At 51.0% G+C, this 15223-nt stretch overlaps 2 protein-coding genes across 2 annotated transcripts in view; both read left to right on the plus strand.

Moving 5' to 3' along the window:
* Positions 1–434: 434 nt before the first annotated feature.
* Positions 435–11738, plus strand: P3H3 (prolyl 3-hydroxylase 3). The gene is made up of 16 exons (XM_062617798.1): positions 435–872; positions 990–1142; positions 1851–2043; positions 2134–2265; positions 3713–3846; positions 4136–4225; positions 4563–4615; positions 4803–4861; positions 6025–6149; positions 6245–6340; positions 7309–7459; positions 7631–7748; positions 10109–10184; positions 10617–10757; positions 11048–11181; positions 11551–11738. The coding sequence occupies exons 1-16, from the start codon at positions 450–452 to the stop codon at positions 11717–11719; spliced, it is 2247 nt and encodes a 748-aa protein (XP_062473782.1). The 5' UTR covers positions 435–449; the 3' UTR covers positions 11720–11738.
* The window catches only part of TPI1 (triosephosphate isomerase 1), a 43281-nt gene continuing 28553 nt past the window's right edge, over positions 496–15223 (plus strand). The window contains exon 1 of the mRNA XM_062617812.1: positions 496–501. The gene's annotated coding sequence lies outside the window, so the exon portion shown is untranslated. The remainder of the gene's footprint in view (positions 502–15223) is intronic.

Below are 15223 nucleotides of genomic sequence, written 5' to 3' on the forward strand. Positions count from 1 at the left end.
AGGGGAAGGCTCCCGACTGCCCACGCTGTCAAAACTGAGAGAGGTGAAGTCTGGAGCAGGGTTCTGTCCTGCACAAAACGCTTGGAAGGGAGGCACAGAGGTAGCGTGTGAGAGATAACCCTTCTCCTGCCCAGTGCTGGCTGTAGTTCCAGCCATGGGCAAGGGTTTGGCTGCATCGGAGGAGAGCAGGAGATGGGCAGCCCTTCACCTCCAGAGCACTTCTGCGTGTGATGGGACTTGGTCTGTGAATGGTCAAAGCGCGTCCCTGGCATGGTTTCTCCTACGTTAACTACAACCTCGTGGGCGATGTCTCCCCCTGCTCCTCCACCCGGCACCGCCCGCCGGCCCGCCCTGCCCGGCCCCTGGGGTGGGCCTAGCCCGGGGCTCGCTAGGACGCCTGCCCGCCCCGGACCCCTTTCCTCCTCCTCCTTCTCCCCTGCGTCTCGGCCATGGCCTCACGCCTCTGCCTGTGCCTCCTGCTCGCCGGGGCCGCCGCCGCCACGTCGCCGGGCCGCCTGGTTCCCTATGACCTGCTGTACGCGGACGGCGTGCGGGCGTACTTCGCCCGGGACTGGGCGCGGGCGGCCGAGCTGCTGCAGCGCGCCCTCCACAGCTACGCGGGGCTGCGGGCGGCTCTCCGCGCCTGCCGCGCCGCCTGCCGCCGGGAGGCGGCTTTCCTCGGCGGGCCGCCGGGGGCCGGGCTGTGGGAGGCTGCCCTGTTCGGCCCGGTGCTGCAGCGCGCCGACTGCCTCCAGCACTGCCTGGGGCGCCGGCTGGGCGCCGCGCCGTCCGCCCACCGCGCCAGCCGCACCATCCGCCGGGACTTCGAGCGTCGGGAGCCCTACAACTACCTCCAGGTGGCTTTCTTCCAGGTGGGGAGCAGAGGAGGTGGTGGGCAAGGGCACCCTGCGGGTGAATCCAGGGTGAGGGGTGGGTGTGAAGAGGGGGCCCGCGGCAGTGTGACAGGCGCTGCTGCCTTCTCTCCGCAGCTCAAGAAGCTGGATCAGGCCGTATCCGCCGCTCACACCTTCTTCGTCGCTAATCCGCAGCACCTCCAAATGCGGGAGGACATAGAGAAGTACCGGCGGATGTCAGGGGTGAGGTCGGACAACTTCCGAGACCTGGAGGCCACGCCACACTGGGTGAGAGTTCAGTGCAGAGCCAGGCATCGACAGCTCTTACCCATCCCAGGGACCAGACTGGGACCCTGAGCTGTTCCCATGCAAGAGCCACGCCTTGAGACAGGGCCCCACACATAGAATAATTTAGGCTGGAAGGGACCTTTAAAGATCACCTTAGTCTGGTGTTCTGCCACGGGCAGGGACACCTTCCACTAGAGCAGGTTGCTCCAAGTCCTGTCCAACCTGGCTTTGAACAGTGCCAGGGATAGGGCAGCCACAGTTTCTCTGGGCAACCTGCTCCAGTGTCTCACCACCCTCATCATAACAAATGTCTTCCTTATTTCCAATCTAAATCTGCCCTCTTTCAGTTTAAAACCATTGCTTCTTGTCCTGTCCCTTCAGGCCCTGGTCAAAAGTCTTGCTCAGTCTTTCTTAAACGCCCCCTTTTCACAGTTGAAAGGCTGCAAGAAGGTCTCCCTGAAGCCTTCTCTTCAGGGTGAAGACAATAGCAAGTGTGCCACAGAGACCTTGGCGACAGTTACAGCAGGCTGCAGGGCCTTGGAGAACTGTATTTGGCTAAAGCCCAGAAGATGAGCTGTCACTGCGTGGTGGGCTGTGTGTAATCGGGCAGGCCCCTAGATGTCAGTACTACCCTGTGAGCGACTTGAAGGCTCAGGCATGCTTTGGTGTCACCCAGGCTGATGAGGGACCTGGATCTGTCTTTCGCAGGAAGCATATGAGGCTGGGGTGCAGCATTACGATGCAGATGAGTACTTGCAGGCTGTGGCCAGGCTGGAGGAGTCGCTCACAGAGGCGCTGTCAGCACTGGAAGAGTGTCGTGCCCTGTGTGAAGGGCCTTGGGAGGATGAGGATAACGAGGAGGAGGAGGAGATGCAGCCTGGCTTGTATGAAGCCATTGCAGGTAGCATTAGATGCACAGAGGATTGGGTTCCCAGTGCTCCTGTCCGGAGGAAGTGCGAGCTACTGCCTTTCTTGCTCCTCTCTCTTGCAGCCCATTATATTCAGGTTTTGAAGTGCAGACAGCAGTGCGTCCTTGAAATTGCCACAAAGCCAGGGCGGATTTCTGCCACAGAGGATTTCATCCCTTCTCATCTCGATTTACTGCAGTTTGCCTATGATCAAGGTGAGCAGAGCCACAACCCAGCATGTGATGCTGTGGCACCCCTAAACTTGCCCTTTGCTTCTGGGCCTGGAGGGCAGCATGTCATGGGAGAAGTGGCACATTGACCTGAGCTCTACCTGTTTCTCCCTCCTTCTAGCCCCCAGCCGACTCTTCCCAGAACCTCTCTTTTCTTTCTCAAACCTGTGGCCACCTTGGGAGAGGTGCCTCGTGGTCCACTTCAGTTTTACTTGTGCAGCTTCTGTACTGCGTGGCTGTTCCCGCTTCTTTCTTCCAGCACTCTCTTATTTTCTCTTGCACCAACTATCTGCTGTGTATTTTATACACTTTTTCAGTACATGGCTCCAGACCAGGCCCCTGCTTCCTATCTAGGTCATGCATATATATCTCATCTCAGCGGTGGTGTTCCTTCTGAGTCAGCCTGTAGTCCCAAAAGTGGGATTGTTTATCTCGTGTGCAAAATGCCAGTATAAACACAGAGTCGAGGTATTTTACTTACCTGCTCTTTTGCACAAAATAGGGTGCTAAGTGGCAGCTGCACAGAGCAGGCACACCCTCATTCTGCATGCATCAGAGTCTATACCAAGGATGAGCTTAAGGTCCTTTCCAACCCTAACTATTCTATGATTCTGTATGTTTGATTGGATAAAGAAATTACTTTTCATTGGTCAGAAGTTGGTGAATCATGAAATCATGATGTTAATTAGTACTCTATCTTCTCTGCATTAAATTGTCCTCTTTTGCTATGTAAATGAGAGTGCATGCTCCCTGAGGGTGTGGAGGGGGCAAGCCTTTTCGGTCCTGAACTGAGTCAATGCTCACAGTCTCCCCCTGCCACCTTCACCTTTCACTCTGTTACCACCGTTTCTGCTGACTTGTTTCTTTGGTAATCAGCCAGTCTTTGGCACCCCCTGGGGCAGGCCCCTTTCATCAGTCCTTTAGTTCCTCTTTCTAGGTTAATGTGGTTAATAAGGAATGCATTGCTTATACAAAGTCCTATTATTAAATCCTGTTTTGCTAAGTGATATTGTTAATCTTACTTTGCAAGCCAGATACTATTATCACTATGGCAAATTCCAATCTCACTGTACATCAAGCCCTGCCTGCCCTCACTGAACTGATGGCTTGTTTATATTGGTCATTCTGTCACCCTGTCACTTTCACATGTCCCTCAGCTCTTCTCTTGGATACCTCTGCTGCTTTCTACATTGTCCTAACTGTCTCATTGCTTCTGTCAGACAACTGGTAAAACTTGAATTTCAAAGAAGCCTCCAGGCCCCTCATCATGTCCATTGGGTGAGGGAGGTGGGACCATGTGTACTCTGTTGTAAGGCCTCCTTGCTGTCCGATCCCAAGCAGGATGCTGGCTGCTGCTGGCCTATGCACATACGCCGCTAACATTGACTCTTTCAGAGACATATCTGTTTGTTCTTTTCTATCCCTGCACAAGTTGGGAACCAGGCACTGGCTGCTGAATGTGCTGCTTCCTACTTGCTCTTCTATCCCACGGACGAGCCAATGTTGGAAAAGATGAACCAGTATCTCACAGAACTGGGAGAGGACACAGCTATCACAGCCAGAGAGGTAGTTACAACCCCAGGTTTGTACTTCTTGGCCCTCCTCTGTCCCATACAACAGGATCAGAGTCCAGGAGACAAAAAGGGAAACACGTTTCACTGCAGATGTGTGTCAAGCCCAGGAGTAAAGAAACTGGAGCCTGAGTTTACTTCTAGTCTGTACCAGGCAGGGTCCCTTCAGGACACAACCTGGTTTTCAAAGTGCACAGAAGTGTGTTGGGGCAGCTTTCTGCCCTATAGAGGGGTGGGTTTGTCTTTTATGAGGTGGTTGTTTAACAGCCTCTTTGCTTCCTTAGAGTATTCAACATTATGTGCAGAGATCTTTGATGGAGAAGAAGTTGATTTATTATGCAGTGGAGCATCTAGGAGGAACTTTTAATGACCCTGTAAGTATCGGTGTCTTCTTAATATTCCTGCCCTGATTTCACCAATAGAGTTACCAGAATTCATTTCAGTTCATTTCAGAAGAGATCAGATGTTGATGAGAAGGACCCCTGAGTCCTTACAAAGGGGGTCTTTAGGGCCTTTCCACTGCTCCAGGGCTGCAGTGAGTTTGAAATTGCTGCTGTAACCATATGCATAGCCCACTGTGGTTGTTGTCAGAAGGAGGCCAGAACCGTTGGTCTGGTATTCACTGGAGAAGTGGGACAAGAAACTGGCTGTTTGACATGATCCAGTGTGGGAGAATGTTATATACTGAACCATCTGCATTTGTTCCTACAGGATCTTTGGACTCCAGATGAGCTGATTCCTGAAAACCTGAAGGAGAAACACAGGTAAGGTTGCCAAGTTGAATAGGACAGAAATATAAGTGTTGGTAGTAGGGGATGGTACAAGGAGCAGTAATACCTACTGAGGAATGGACTAAACAGGAACAGGGTGTGAAATGCTACCACAGAGGATAGTTAGGCATAGCTCTGTGTTCTGACAGCCCTGGTCTCTGTTTTTTCCCTTGCTCCCGAGAGAGGATCAGGAGAAGCAAAAGCAGGAAACTCTGGATGTGGAAGAGAGGGATAAGAGGGGTAAGTAAAAGAGCTTGAGGAAGGACTTGGATGCAGTCAGCCAGACTTAGCCCAGCTAAGTGCTGTCTTTTCTTCCATTCTCAGACATTGGAATGCTAGCATAGATGCAGACTGACTCGAATGGCTCAGCAAGTCCTCTTACTGTTTCTTTTCTCCCTCTTTGATGCATGTGTAATCTTGCAAAATCTCACTGCGTGTGTCTCTGGGATGGGAACTCAAAGAGCACTGCAGCTGGAGAAGCTGAGAGCAGTGGTGCCTGAATACATGACAAGTCTATGGACATGCAGATCCCTGTTCAGTGTGGCAGGAGTGTCTACACCAAACCTGGTTCAACTCCACCAGCCCGACTTTGAACACCATTTCTCTGAAGGGGACAAGGGGAGACGGGGGCGGAAACTGGAAGCAGACTATTTGGCTTGGGCAAGTCTTTCCCTGAAAAACACAAGTCCAAAAGTTTTGTGCCTAAATGCTATAGACTGCAGTGCAGAGTACCATGTTCTTCTTGGTCCTCTGTTCTTATGTGTGGACACACAGCCTCTTGCAGGGGTCTGTCCTGGAGTCTTTGCTTGAAATGATCCCAAGTAGTTCTCTGCTATGATACATGGGAGAGCAGATCGTTCTGAGGGACTGAGTGCCTTAGAATTCTTGACCATCCAGAGGTCAGAGGTGGGGGAGCAAAAAGGCCAAAGATCAAAAGATCAGATCACCAGCTATTACCCATTGCTTCTCTTTGGGGCTGAAGAAAGTAGATTCACTGGCGATAATTTTGGGATGAAATGTGTGATGGAAAGGAGGGTTGATGGAGGTGTTTACCTGCTTCTTTTCTCCAGAGCCTCACCCCAGTAGGCTGGACCTGTTCTGCTGCTGCGACCCACAGTGCACTCAACTTTTCCCTGCTGCTCTCCCAGCAGTCCCCAGGTTTCTGCTGGCTCCTGAAGCACTCGCTGTAGGCCAGCTTCCCCAGCTGATGCTCTGTCTCCCCTGAAGCATGTGAGGGGTGCAAGTGGCCCAGGTCTGCGAGGAATGGGCACTTCTGGGGAACTGCCCTCTCTTCTCAGAGAATGTATAGTGTCTCTCCACTTCCTTATCCAGACGGGGGGTTGGTGTCTGAGAGCTTCTTGTCCAAAGCTTGCTCATGCCTATCTGTACTTGTTTCTCAACAGGGCCTTTGCCTTTTGAGGATATTGCTGTCACGATGGATTCCCACCAGATGAATGGGACCCAGAGGGTTGTGTTTGACAGAGTGTTGACGGAGTCTGAGTGTAAGGACCTTCTCCGGCTGACAAAGGTGAGGCCTGAGTCTGCCCTCCTCAGAATGCAGGACTGCAGCGTTTCCATGGAGGAGAGACGGCAGCCTAAGGTGCGTCATCTCTACGCTTCTAGGCAGCAGGAGAAGCAGGAGATGGCTACCGGGCAAGACGGTCACCTCATACCCCACATGAGAGATTTGAAGGTTTAACTGTTCTGAGGGCCATGCAAGTAAGTGGCTCTGTGAGTCTGACACCTTCCTGATTGTCCAGAAACGGTGTTTGTCACCCAAATGTTTGTCTCTCTGGAGTGCAGTCTGGATGGAGGCACAGGAGTGTTATCTTCCTCACAAGCACATGTGCAGTCTCCCCTCCATGATCACGTTTAGGCATGTTTTATGTGGCAGGCTTGAAAAATGCTCTCCCTCCTGCGACACAAGGGTTCAGGATTGTTCCTTGTACCTGCACAGTCTTATAGACATGCTTAGCTGATAATTGGAGAGTAAGATGGAAGGAGCTTCTGGAGATCTCTAATGGGACCCCCTGCTCACAGCATGGTTAATCCAAAGCTAGATGAGATCCTTTAAGGTTTTGTGCAGGCAAGTCCTGATCATCTCCAGGAGTGATGATTCCCCAGCCCCTCTGGGCACCTGTTTCAGTGTGTACCACACTGGGGAAGACTAAGTTTTCCTTTATATCTAATTAAAATTTTCCTTGCTGCAGCTTTTCCTTGTTGCCTCTTGTCTTTTCAGTGCCCAAAAAGAGAAGAGATTATCCCCATCGTCTCTGTAATGCCCTTAGAGGTGAAAGGAGACTGTAGTTAGATCCTCCTTTGGCCTTCTCTAGGCAGAAGAAACCCAGCTCTTTCAGCCTTTTTAGACATGCTCCAACACCCCTGCCATCTTAAGGCCCTTGACTGAAGGCTCACTCCAGTTTTCTCGTATCGCTTGTGCACTGAGGGACTCAAAGTGATGCTGCATTCCAGGTGTGGCTTCATGTGCTGAGTAGAAGGAGGGAATCTCTGTGCTGTACAGGTGTACTCCTGATTTACATTTACACGCGAAAACGTGTTCTTTTCTCCTATGTGTGACCACAGGACTTTTACACAGCTTTCTTTTTCTGTCCTGTGTACGTGTACCCATCATTTTTTAGAGTGTCTTTTCATGCAAGTATTCTAACAGCATTGTTTTTCGCTTGTAGCTGGCCCAAAATGGGGACGTGGACTGGAGAGACGCCAAATTGCTTCTGCAGGCCAGTGAGAAATCACGGAAAATCATAGAATCCTATTTTACTCCTGGAAAGAAACTGCATTTCTCCTTCACGCACCTTGTGTGCCGCACAGCCGTAGATGGTAAAGAATCTTTCACCCTGTTAGTGCCCGTCTCCTGGAGAGTCTCCTAAGTTCCAGCCAGCTATTTTCAGGAGGCTCTCTTCCCTTTACTCTCCCTATGCCCCTTTCTCTCTGCCTTGTTTTTAATTGAAGCTGAAAATTCCTGTATTCTTTTTTGACTCCCGTTTTCAGAGGAACAGGAAGGTCGCATGGATCTTAGTCACCCTGTCCATGCTGATAATTGTCTCTTGGATCCTGAGGGGCAAGAGTGCTGGAAAGAGCCACCTGCCTATGTGTACAGGGACTACAGGTAAGAGAAGGAAGGGACCTGCATTAGATCATGTGGAGATCAGAATGCCTTCTCAGCCCCATCTGAGGATGAGCTCAGATTACAGAAACCAGGTGATGGGTTGATGGCTCAAAGGCAGCCAGGACTGTAGCATCAGGCGTAAGGCTGCATCAGTGGCTTCAGAATGAGGAGTGAAACACCTTCGCTAGGCTGGGAAGATTTGCTCTTTCTGCCTCCTTAGAGCCAGCATTAATAGAGCGCAGAATGATGCTGGAAGGCTGCACAGACTAGAACCGTGATACCAGATTGTTGTCTTGTAGGTCTCCCACAGTTCTACAGTCCACTGCTAGCCCTTATGACACTCTGGTTCTTCTAATCAAGTTCTGTCTTCCACATTTTTCTGGATCTTACAGGAGAGGGAAAACCAAGCGCCTTGTGTTTCCTTTGGTTGAGCAGTTAGTGATTATCCCGTCTGTTCATCTCTCTCAAGATTCACTGTCAATACTTTGTCTTGGGTTTTTCCATTCCATGTGAGAGTTTTTCCCAGCCTGTGGCAGGTTTTGTTACTCGTCTGTAAAAGAACCTGAAATGTGTTTTAGAGATGGTGACAGTTATTGCACACTGCAGCCAAATGCGGTCAGTTCACTACAGTTGATTCTTCCTATTTCCCATCCCATCCCTGGACATCCAGAAATCTTATTTGCCTTTTCTTTGGGTGGTAGCTGTACCCAGAGCAGAAATCTTCTTTGAGCAGCCTATGGTAAACATGTGGGACTTGGAGGGAATTCCAGTATCACTGAGTCCATTTCCCTTCTGGTATAGTCAGATTGTAAAGTTACCAGGCTCTGTCATGTAACTGGTGAGATCTCTGTCCCTTCCCTGGTAAAGCTGTCCTGTCACCTCACTCCTCCCTGAGGAGTGGGCTTCTCTGACTTCTCCTTGAATAAATGTTAAAGCGTCTTCTTGGGATCTCTGCCACTGAGTTCTTTCCAAGAGTATTCCTGTCCTTTTGTAGAGGCAATTATAATTGACCAAGGAACTCACAAGGGCTGAGCTCTTCCAGTGTCCTTTTGAAATATGCCCCTGTGCTGCAAACTTCCTGGATCTCTTCTCTGTATTTGTGTTATAGTCATTGATTATTGAACAGGATTGGGCCCAGGGGTCCAAGAGTCCCAGTAATCCTCCTCCAGGTGAACAGTACTCCTTTTGGTGCCAGTGGTGCACTACTCACTGTGCCGTTCATGTGATCTTCTTCACCTTTCTACTCATTTCCCTATGGCACTGTTCTCAGTACTTTTACTCTAGTCCAAACTGCTGAGATCAACCATTTCCCTGGGAAACCAGCTGTTTTGTCAATGCTTGTGTGGCCATCCCGATCTCCTTTTAGTGCCCCCATTTTATATTGTGAGACTTTTTACATTTACCTCTTGTCCCACAATAATCCGTGTCAGAAATGGAGTCTGAAGCCCTCCAGACTACTCCAGTTAGGCTAACAGTCCTGTTATATGCTTCAGTCGTTATCTTTACCCTCCTGCCCTTTCATGCTTGTAAGAGCTCTCCTTGCTTTTCCACAGTCATGTTACCACCCTGACTTCACTGTCTTGTTAAACCCCTATGACACAAGAGCTATGCCTTCCTGGCTTTCAAGGCTGGTAATCCTCTCACTGTCCTTATGTCCTTAACGTTTTGCTTCAGCAGCCGCAGTGGTAATTTCTGTTTCTTTCTCCCAGTCCCAGTGATGAGCCTCCTTTCCTCTGATGTTTTCTATCAGCTTAGTTGAATGCCAGGAGGAATGCAAATAGCTTGTAGTCCATTCTTTCACCTAGTCAACTGTGATCTTACCTGCGCTGCACGCTGTCCTCACTACTTTGTTGTCTAACATTAGTAAAGAAATGTCTTGTTTTAATTTTCTTTTTTTGCTTGCATTAAGCCTCTTCTTGACCATTCTTATGTTACCCTAAAATTCCTTCACTCTTAAGACATGGCTTTCTTTGCTGATCAGTCTCCTCTTCCAGGCTTTGCATTATTCCCAATCTTGAAACATAAACAACATCATGCCAGGTCAGAATGAAGGTCTGTGTAGTCCAGGGCATTGTCACAATGATGCTACAGATGAATGCTGCAGAAGATTCAAACCAAACCAAACCAGCACAAGCATGTAGAGATAACTGCCTGGAATATTCTCTTAGCCTCCTGTGGCTTGAAGATCAGGGACCACCTGAGTTAGGCACTGCTGTAGTTAACACCCTCAGTTGGATTCTGCTAACTGGTCTACTTTTGAATCTGTGGTATTCACAGCCTCCTGTGACAAGGAGCATGGGGAAGCACCTGGGAGGAATGAGCTTCATCTTCCCGTATGTCCTCTTTGTTTTTGTCTGCAGTGGCATTCTCTATCTCAATGATGACTTCCAAGGTGGAGGCCTTTTCTTCACTGAAATGGACACTGTGACTGTCACAGTAAGTCTGGGAGTAGCCATAAAAGGGAGAGAGGACAGAGTGTGACTTGGTCTGGGTGGGAGGAAGCTAGTCGGTTGCTGGATCCCACCATTCCAAAACCAGTCCAGTACTGGTGCTGTGGCATATTCAAATAGGAGCAGCTAAAGGCAAATTAAGGCAAATTGAGGCAAATGTCAAGACAGAAGAGAGGTTAACTCCTTCTTAACTGAGATGGTCCAGGCTCTTCCAGCCTGTGGGTGTCTGCAACCTGTGTTGTCCCTTTCGTTCTGTCTGTTCCTCCCCAACATCTGCTTTGCTCATGGACTGGCAGTGGTTACCTGGTGGCTCTCTGCTGTTCCGAGTTCCCAGAGGCAGCGTGACCTCCATAGAAAGGCCATTTGTCCCAGAGCAGGAGGCTGCTGGCTTCATTGTCTCTTCTTTCTCTTCTGGCAGGCCGAGGTGCACCCTAAGTGTGGGAGGCTGGTAGCCTTCAGCTCTGGCAAGGAGAACCCCCATGGTGTCTGGGCAGTGAGCCGTGGAAGGCGCTGTGCCATTGCTCTCTGGTACACACACTCCCAGGAGCACGCTGAGCAGGTAAAGGACCAGGCTGGAGAAAGGGTTACAAGTACTTCCAAGCAAGATCAAATCCCCCCAGAGAATGGCTTGTGGGCTTTCCCATGGGGCAGGGCCTAGTGCAGCAGCTGGGGGTTGTCCTCTGACAAGATACCTGGTGGAGGGACTAGTCTCTGATGGATCCTGCAAGAGAGAATGTGCTCTAGGCGGGTTGGATGGATGCGGCAAAGATGAGATGTGTTTTGTCAGCCCCTGTGAGGCAGGACCCTAGCAGGGAGGGGTTCACATCATCTCTGTCTCCATGGCTGTAGGAACGGGTGAAGGCAGAGGAGCTGATAGAGCAGAGGGCTGTGGAGCAGGACCAGACTGATAGAGAAGAACGTCAAGGAGCTGATGGCAGTGGCAGATCCTCCTCAGAGACTCCTGTTCCCAGCAGTGAAACCAGGTATACAAGCCGGAGACACAGGCCTGGCTTGGACAGGACACAGCATCCCAAGGACCTGCGGGCCAGAGATGAGTTCTGAGTAACAAGGGGCCCCAGGGGCAGGATTAGCACCAGGTCATGGTAGCACCAGGACCACAGAGGCCTGGAGCAGTGTATTAGCATGCTAGAGCCGTAGTGATGGGGAGGGATGTAGCTTTCTTCTTTGTGACATCCCAGCAGCTGAAAAATGGGAGCAGGGACAGAGTTATTAAAGTTGGTGACATCAGGAACTTTCTTCACTGCCTCACCACAGTGCCTGTGCCACTCAGAAGTCAGAAGGCAGGGTCTCCTCACCGCACTCCTTGCAGTGCCAGCTTCTTGGTCATCCAGGGCCAAATCTGAGAGGGGGAGGAGGGGTCTGGGGTCTTTCAGCAAGGGCCGTCTTCACATTCAGGAACTTAAACCAGAAGCCTCTGAGTTTCCTAGGCACCTGCACACTCCAGAACCTCGCAACTGGTCTGAGAAGGAGAAGGTGAGGAACTGTAACTCTATGGAATAAAAGCAAAATGCTGGACACAGATGTTGTGGGGGCTTGAGTCTATTCACTGGGAGGAAGATGTGCACACTCATTGCTAATGGAAATTTACTTAACAAATGATGGAAGGAGAGTGAGCCCTCAGTGAAGGGAAACAAAGTCTTTGCTCAGATGACAGCTACTTCCAGTAAGGGAACGAAAGAGAAAGTCAGCTTTGCCATGGCTAACCCTTGGGAAGGGTGAGGCGTGATCTTGGGAAGAGCCGTGTACACTCAGGTTTCCCTGCAGCAAGACCTCTCTTTTTTTCTCCCTTCTCTCCATTCACCAACTTGCCCCTGAAAGCAAAGGAGATACTTTGTTTAGCAGTTTCACCCTGATACAAATACAATCTGCTGTCACAGCCCAGGGATTAGTGTCCTGAGATGGGATTATATTGCAGCAAAACAGGAATTGAATGTGGTGGGTATGGACTATCAAAAAGAGCAGTGACCCTTTTCTTGGGAAGCGTTAGAGGCAGAGATCAATCTGTGGTCATGACATGATGAGGCCTTGATGAGACTTGTGCGTGGAGACCTTGCCTAAAGTTCAGCTGGAATAAATCTTTAGGGCCAGGGCCAGTGATGTAAGAGCTGGGTGGGTGATCCCTCATGGCAGTTGGCACAGGGCCTCTGCTCCATGGTAAGGGAAGACTTTCCTCAGCCTGAATCCCCACACTTCCTTAACACACAAGCTTGGGAAACCTGCACCAGCAACCCCTGTGCCTCCATCCTCCCCAGGGTAACAGGAAAAAGACAGTTTGATGTGTGTGTTTCAATTGCCCTTTCCCTGGCGATAGGTCCAGCACATCAGTGCACTCACACAACCGCCCTATGATCCATGTAGGGGTGCTGGCTAGTTCCTGGCTTGATGAGGACATGTTGGGGGTGAGGGGCCAATATCCACATCTCTGGCTTGCTTTGCCCAAAGTTGGCTTGGGTGATTAGACTGATGGCCTCCTGACGTCAGATGAGATCCGTTAAAAGGTATTTATCTCGGGTTTGGGCCAAAGCCGTGGGAGAGATTAAAAGAGATTGAGGCCAAGATAATCCCCTCGCAGCATCCCACTAAAGTGGCTGCCAAAAGGCATGCCACCAAATCTTCTGCCACCCCTAACCCTTATGCCCAGTTCTGGTTCCCCCATACAGAGCCCAGTTTGCTGCCCAGAGAGGGGGTGAGCCTGGCGCTGCCATTGGTTTTCCCTTTGCAAGGCCACTGTAGGTGGCACCATCCCTCTTCCCAACATACCCAGCACATGAGTGGTGGCACCCTGTCCCTGGGAAAAGGGGAATTCCTGTGCACTGTGAGGTGCAGCAAGCCCTGCCCCAGTGGCTGGTTAATCCTGGCCTGTTCTGGCTAATCTGCACTTCATTAGTTGCTGATATGAGCAGAAGGAGCCCAACGCGCCCATGATGGCTTCTTTCCCTTCAGGAGCAGCGTGCTACTCTCTCTTTTCACCCCTCCCCATCCCACCTGCTTTGCATTACGTCCCAATCCGATTTCCCCAAGTCTCTGGTGTCTGATTTAATTTGCCTGACGCTGCTCCTGGAATCAGCCCTCCCCCAACCCCTCCCGTCCACAGCCTTCCCATGGGGAGATCAGTCCCTGGAGGGGCTGAGGAGCAGAGCGGGAGCAAGGGACTCGCTGTGCGGACGTGCTGGACCGAGTGGACACCGCACAGTGACAAGGGGCTTCTCCCTGGCAGGGAGCCGTGTCTCAGCAGGGGAAAGAGGCCGTGAGGGTCCCATCCAGGGGGAACCACAACTTAACCTCGCTCTACAGATCCCGGTAAGGATGCTGCCTTCTTGTGATGCCTGAGGTCACCTTGGTGAGCCTGGCATTTGGGAGCCTGAGTTTCTTGGTGTGGTTTTGTAGGGAGTCTTTGTACAAGGGCTGATTCCATCAGAGGATGTGGGAGGGAAGATGATGGTGGGGAAGGGATTTAGGTTAGCACTCAGATGTCTTTACAATGATGAAGGGTTTTGCACCGGGATGGGGTTGCTTGTTCTCCCCTTGGCAGGTGAATCTCACCAGTTTCTGGACTGGAACAGGGGGGTTACACTTCCTCTGAGGGATCTGGTACTCACTATGGCACACAGTCCTGCACTCGTGGTGCACCACTGTGCACACCTCTTTGCAGCTAACTGCTTTTATAGATGGAGAAGGAGCCCTCAGAAAGTAAGGAGCAGAGCAGGGTAATTTTACCCTGGCCTTTGATCTCCATCGCAGGTGAGAGGGATCATCTCCGTATCCGGCTCTGCAAGGAGCCCAGGGTCACCAGGGCAAGCATGCAAAGTCCAGCTAGGGATTACACAGAGACCCAGGACTGCTGCCTATTAATATTCAGTCCTCCCTCCTGCACCTTTTCTAACTACAGTCCTCCTGAAGAGGGACCACTCCCTCCCCAGGGAGGGGAAAGCTGCCTGGAGCATAGGAAACAAGGAGATTCACCTCCCCTTTCCCCCACCCATCATTTGTGCCCTGATCCCCACAAGAGTGATGCAGGTGGCTCAGTAGGACAGCCCCTGGGATGCAGGCTGGGCCCCAGCCATGGCATGGTGCAAGGGATGCAGCCACTGTCCTGGGATGTCATGGTATGGCAGCAAAAGGTGAATGATTCTGGGTCTCTATCATTCTTAGAGCATAGTAGAGGCATTTGGTCTGCTACAAGCAGACACCCAAGGGCTCAGGATGGGTCTGGCTGCTCACAGACAGGAGCACTACAGCAGATGCCTCCAGCAAGCGTGTCAGGGAAGGCAGGAGGGGAAAGGACTGTCGTGTCAGAGAGCAGAAGAATTAAACGTGGTGTCTAAAGCCAAGAACTGTGAACTGGATGAGCACAGCCAAGGCAGAGCTCAGAAGAGGGCTGGCTTGAACTGACTCTGGACCAGTGCTGGTGCAAAGATCCTCCTGGCAGTAGCTCTTTGCAATGCAAATGGTGACGAATTGCTTTTCCAAAGGTACCTAAGGACTTGGTTTCCTCTACTGCTTAGCATCTGCATGCAAGAGCCCTGACTTTGAGAAAGCATCAAGTATGCACTGTTTGGAAGCCTTTCCCATTAAAACCAGCCTGGGCAGCTACCATGAGAGACCATGAGCTGAGCTGCGGATCCGAAACAAATGTGCATCCCTAGGGTCCCACTGGTCATGGCAGGAACATGCCTTGGCTTGACTCCAAGCTCCATTCCTCTTTCCTCTGTTCTTCCCCTATTTGGTTCTCCCATTTCCTGTCCTAAACGTACATGACCACGAGGAGCTGCTGTTTCGCTCCCCCGCCATGGTGCTCCTGGGAGGCAGCTGAGGACCAGGTAACTCACTCTTCACAACCTGCAGTGGGATGTAATGGCTGGAGGAGACAGGCAAAGCTGGAACTATTATTATCGCTCATCTGTGGCTCCTTGTCCTTGTGAGGCTGAGAACAATTCCCAACTTCATTTAGAGTGTTCCCCCAGAGGGATTTAAAGGTTCGGACAGAGTCCTGAACCTGAGCTG

The sequence above is a fragment of the Pezoporus occidentalis genome, unplaced genomic scaffold (assembly GCF_034315485.1).
Source record: "Pezoporus occidentalis ecotype Australia unplaced genomic scaffold, CSIRO_AGI_Poc_V1 ctg104, whole genome shotgun sequence".
NCBI lineage: Eukaryota > Metazoa > Chordata > Aves > Psittaciformes > Psittacidae > Pezoporus > Pezoporus occidentalis.

Bases quoted from the DNA above. Each gene is read 5' to 3' on its own strand.
- P3H3 (XM_062617798.1), top strand. From the start codon at position 450: ATGGCCTCACGCCTCTGCCTGTGCCTCCTGCTCGCCGGGGCCGCCGCC. The intron at 2,266-3,712 runs GTGAGCAGAGCC...TCCCTGCACAAG, and splicing joins GCAGTTTGCCTATGATCAAG to TTGGGAACCAGGCACTGGCT. The intron at 10,758-11,047 runs GTAAAGGACCAG...CCATGGCTGTAG, and splicing joins CCCAGGAGCACGCTGAGCAG to GAACGGGTGAAGGCAGAGGA.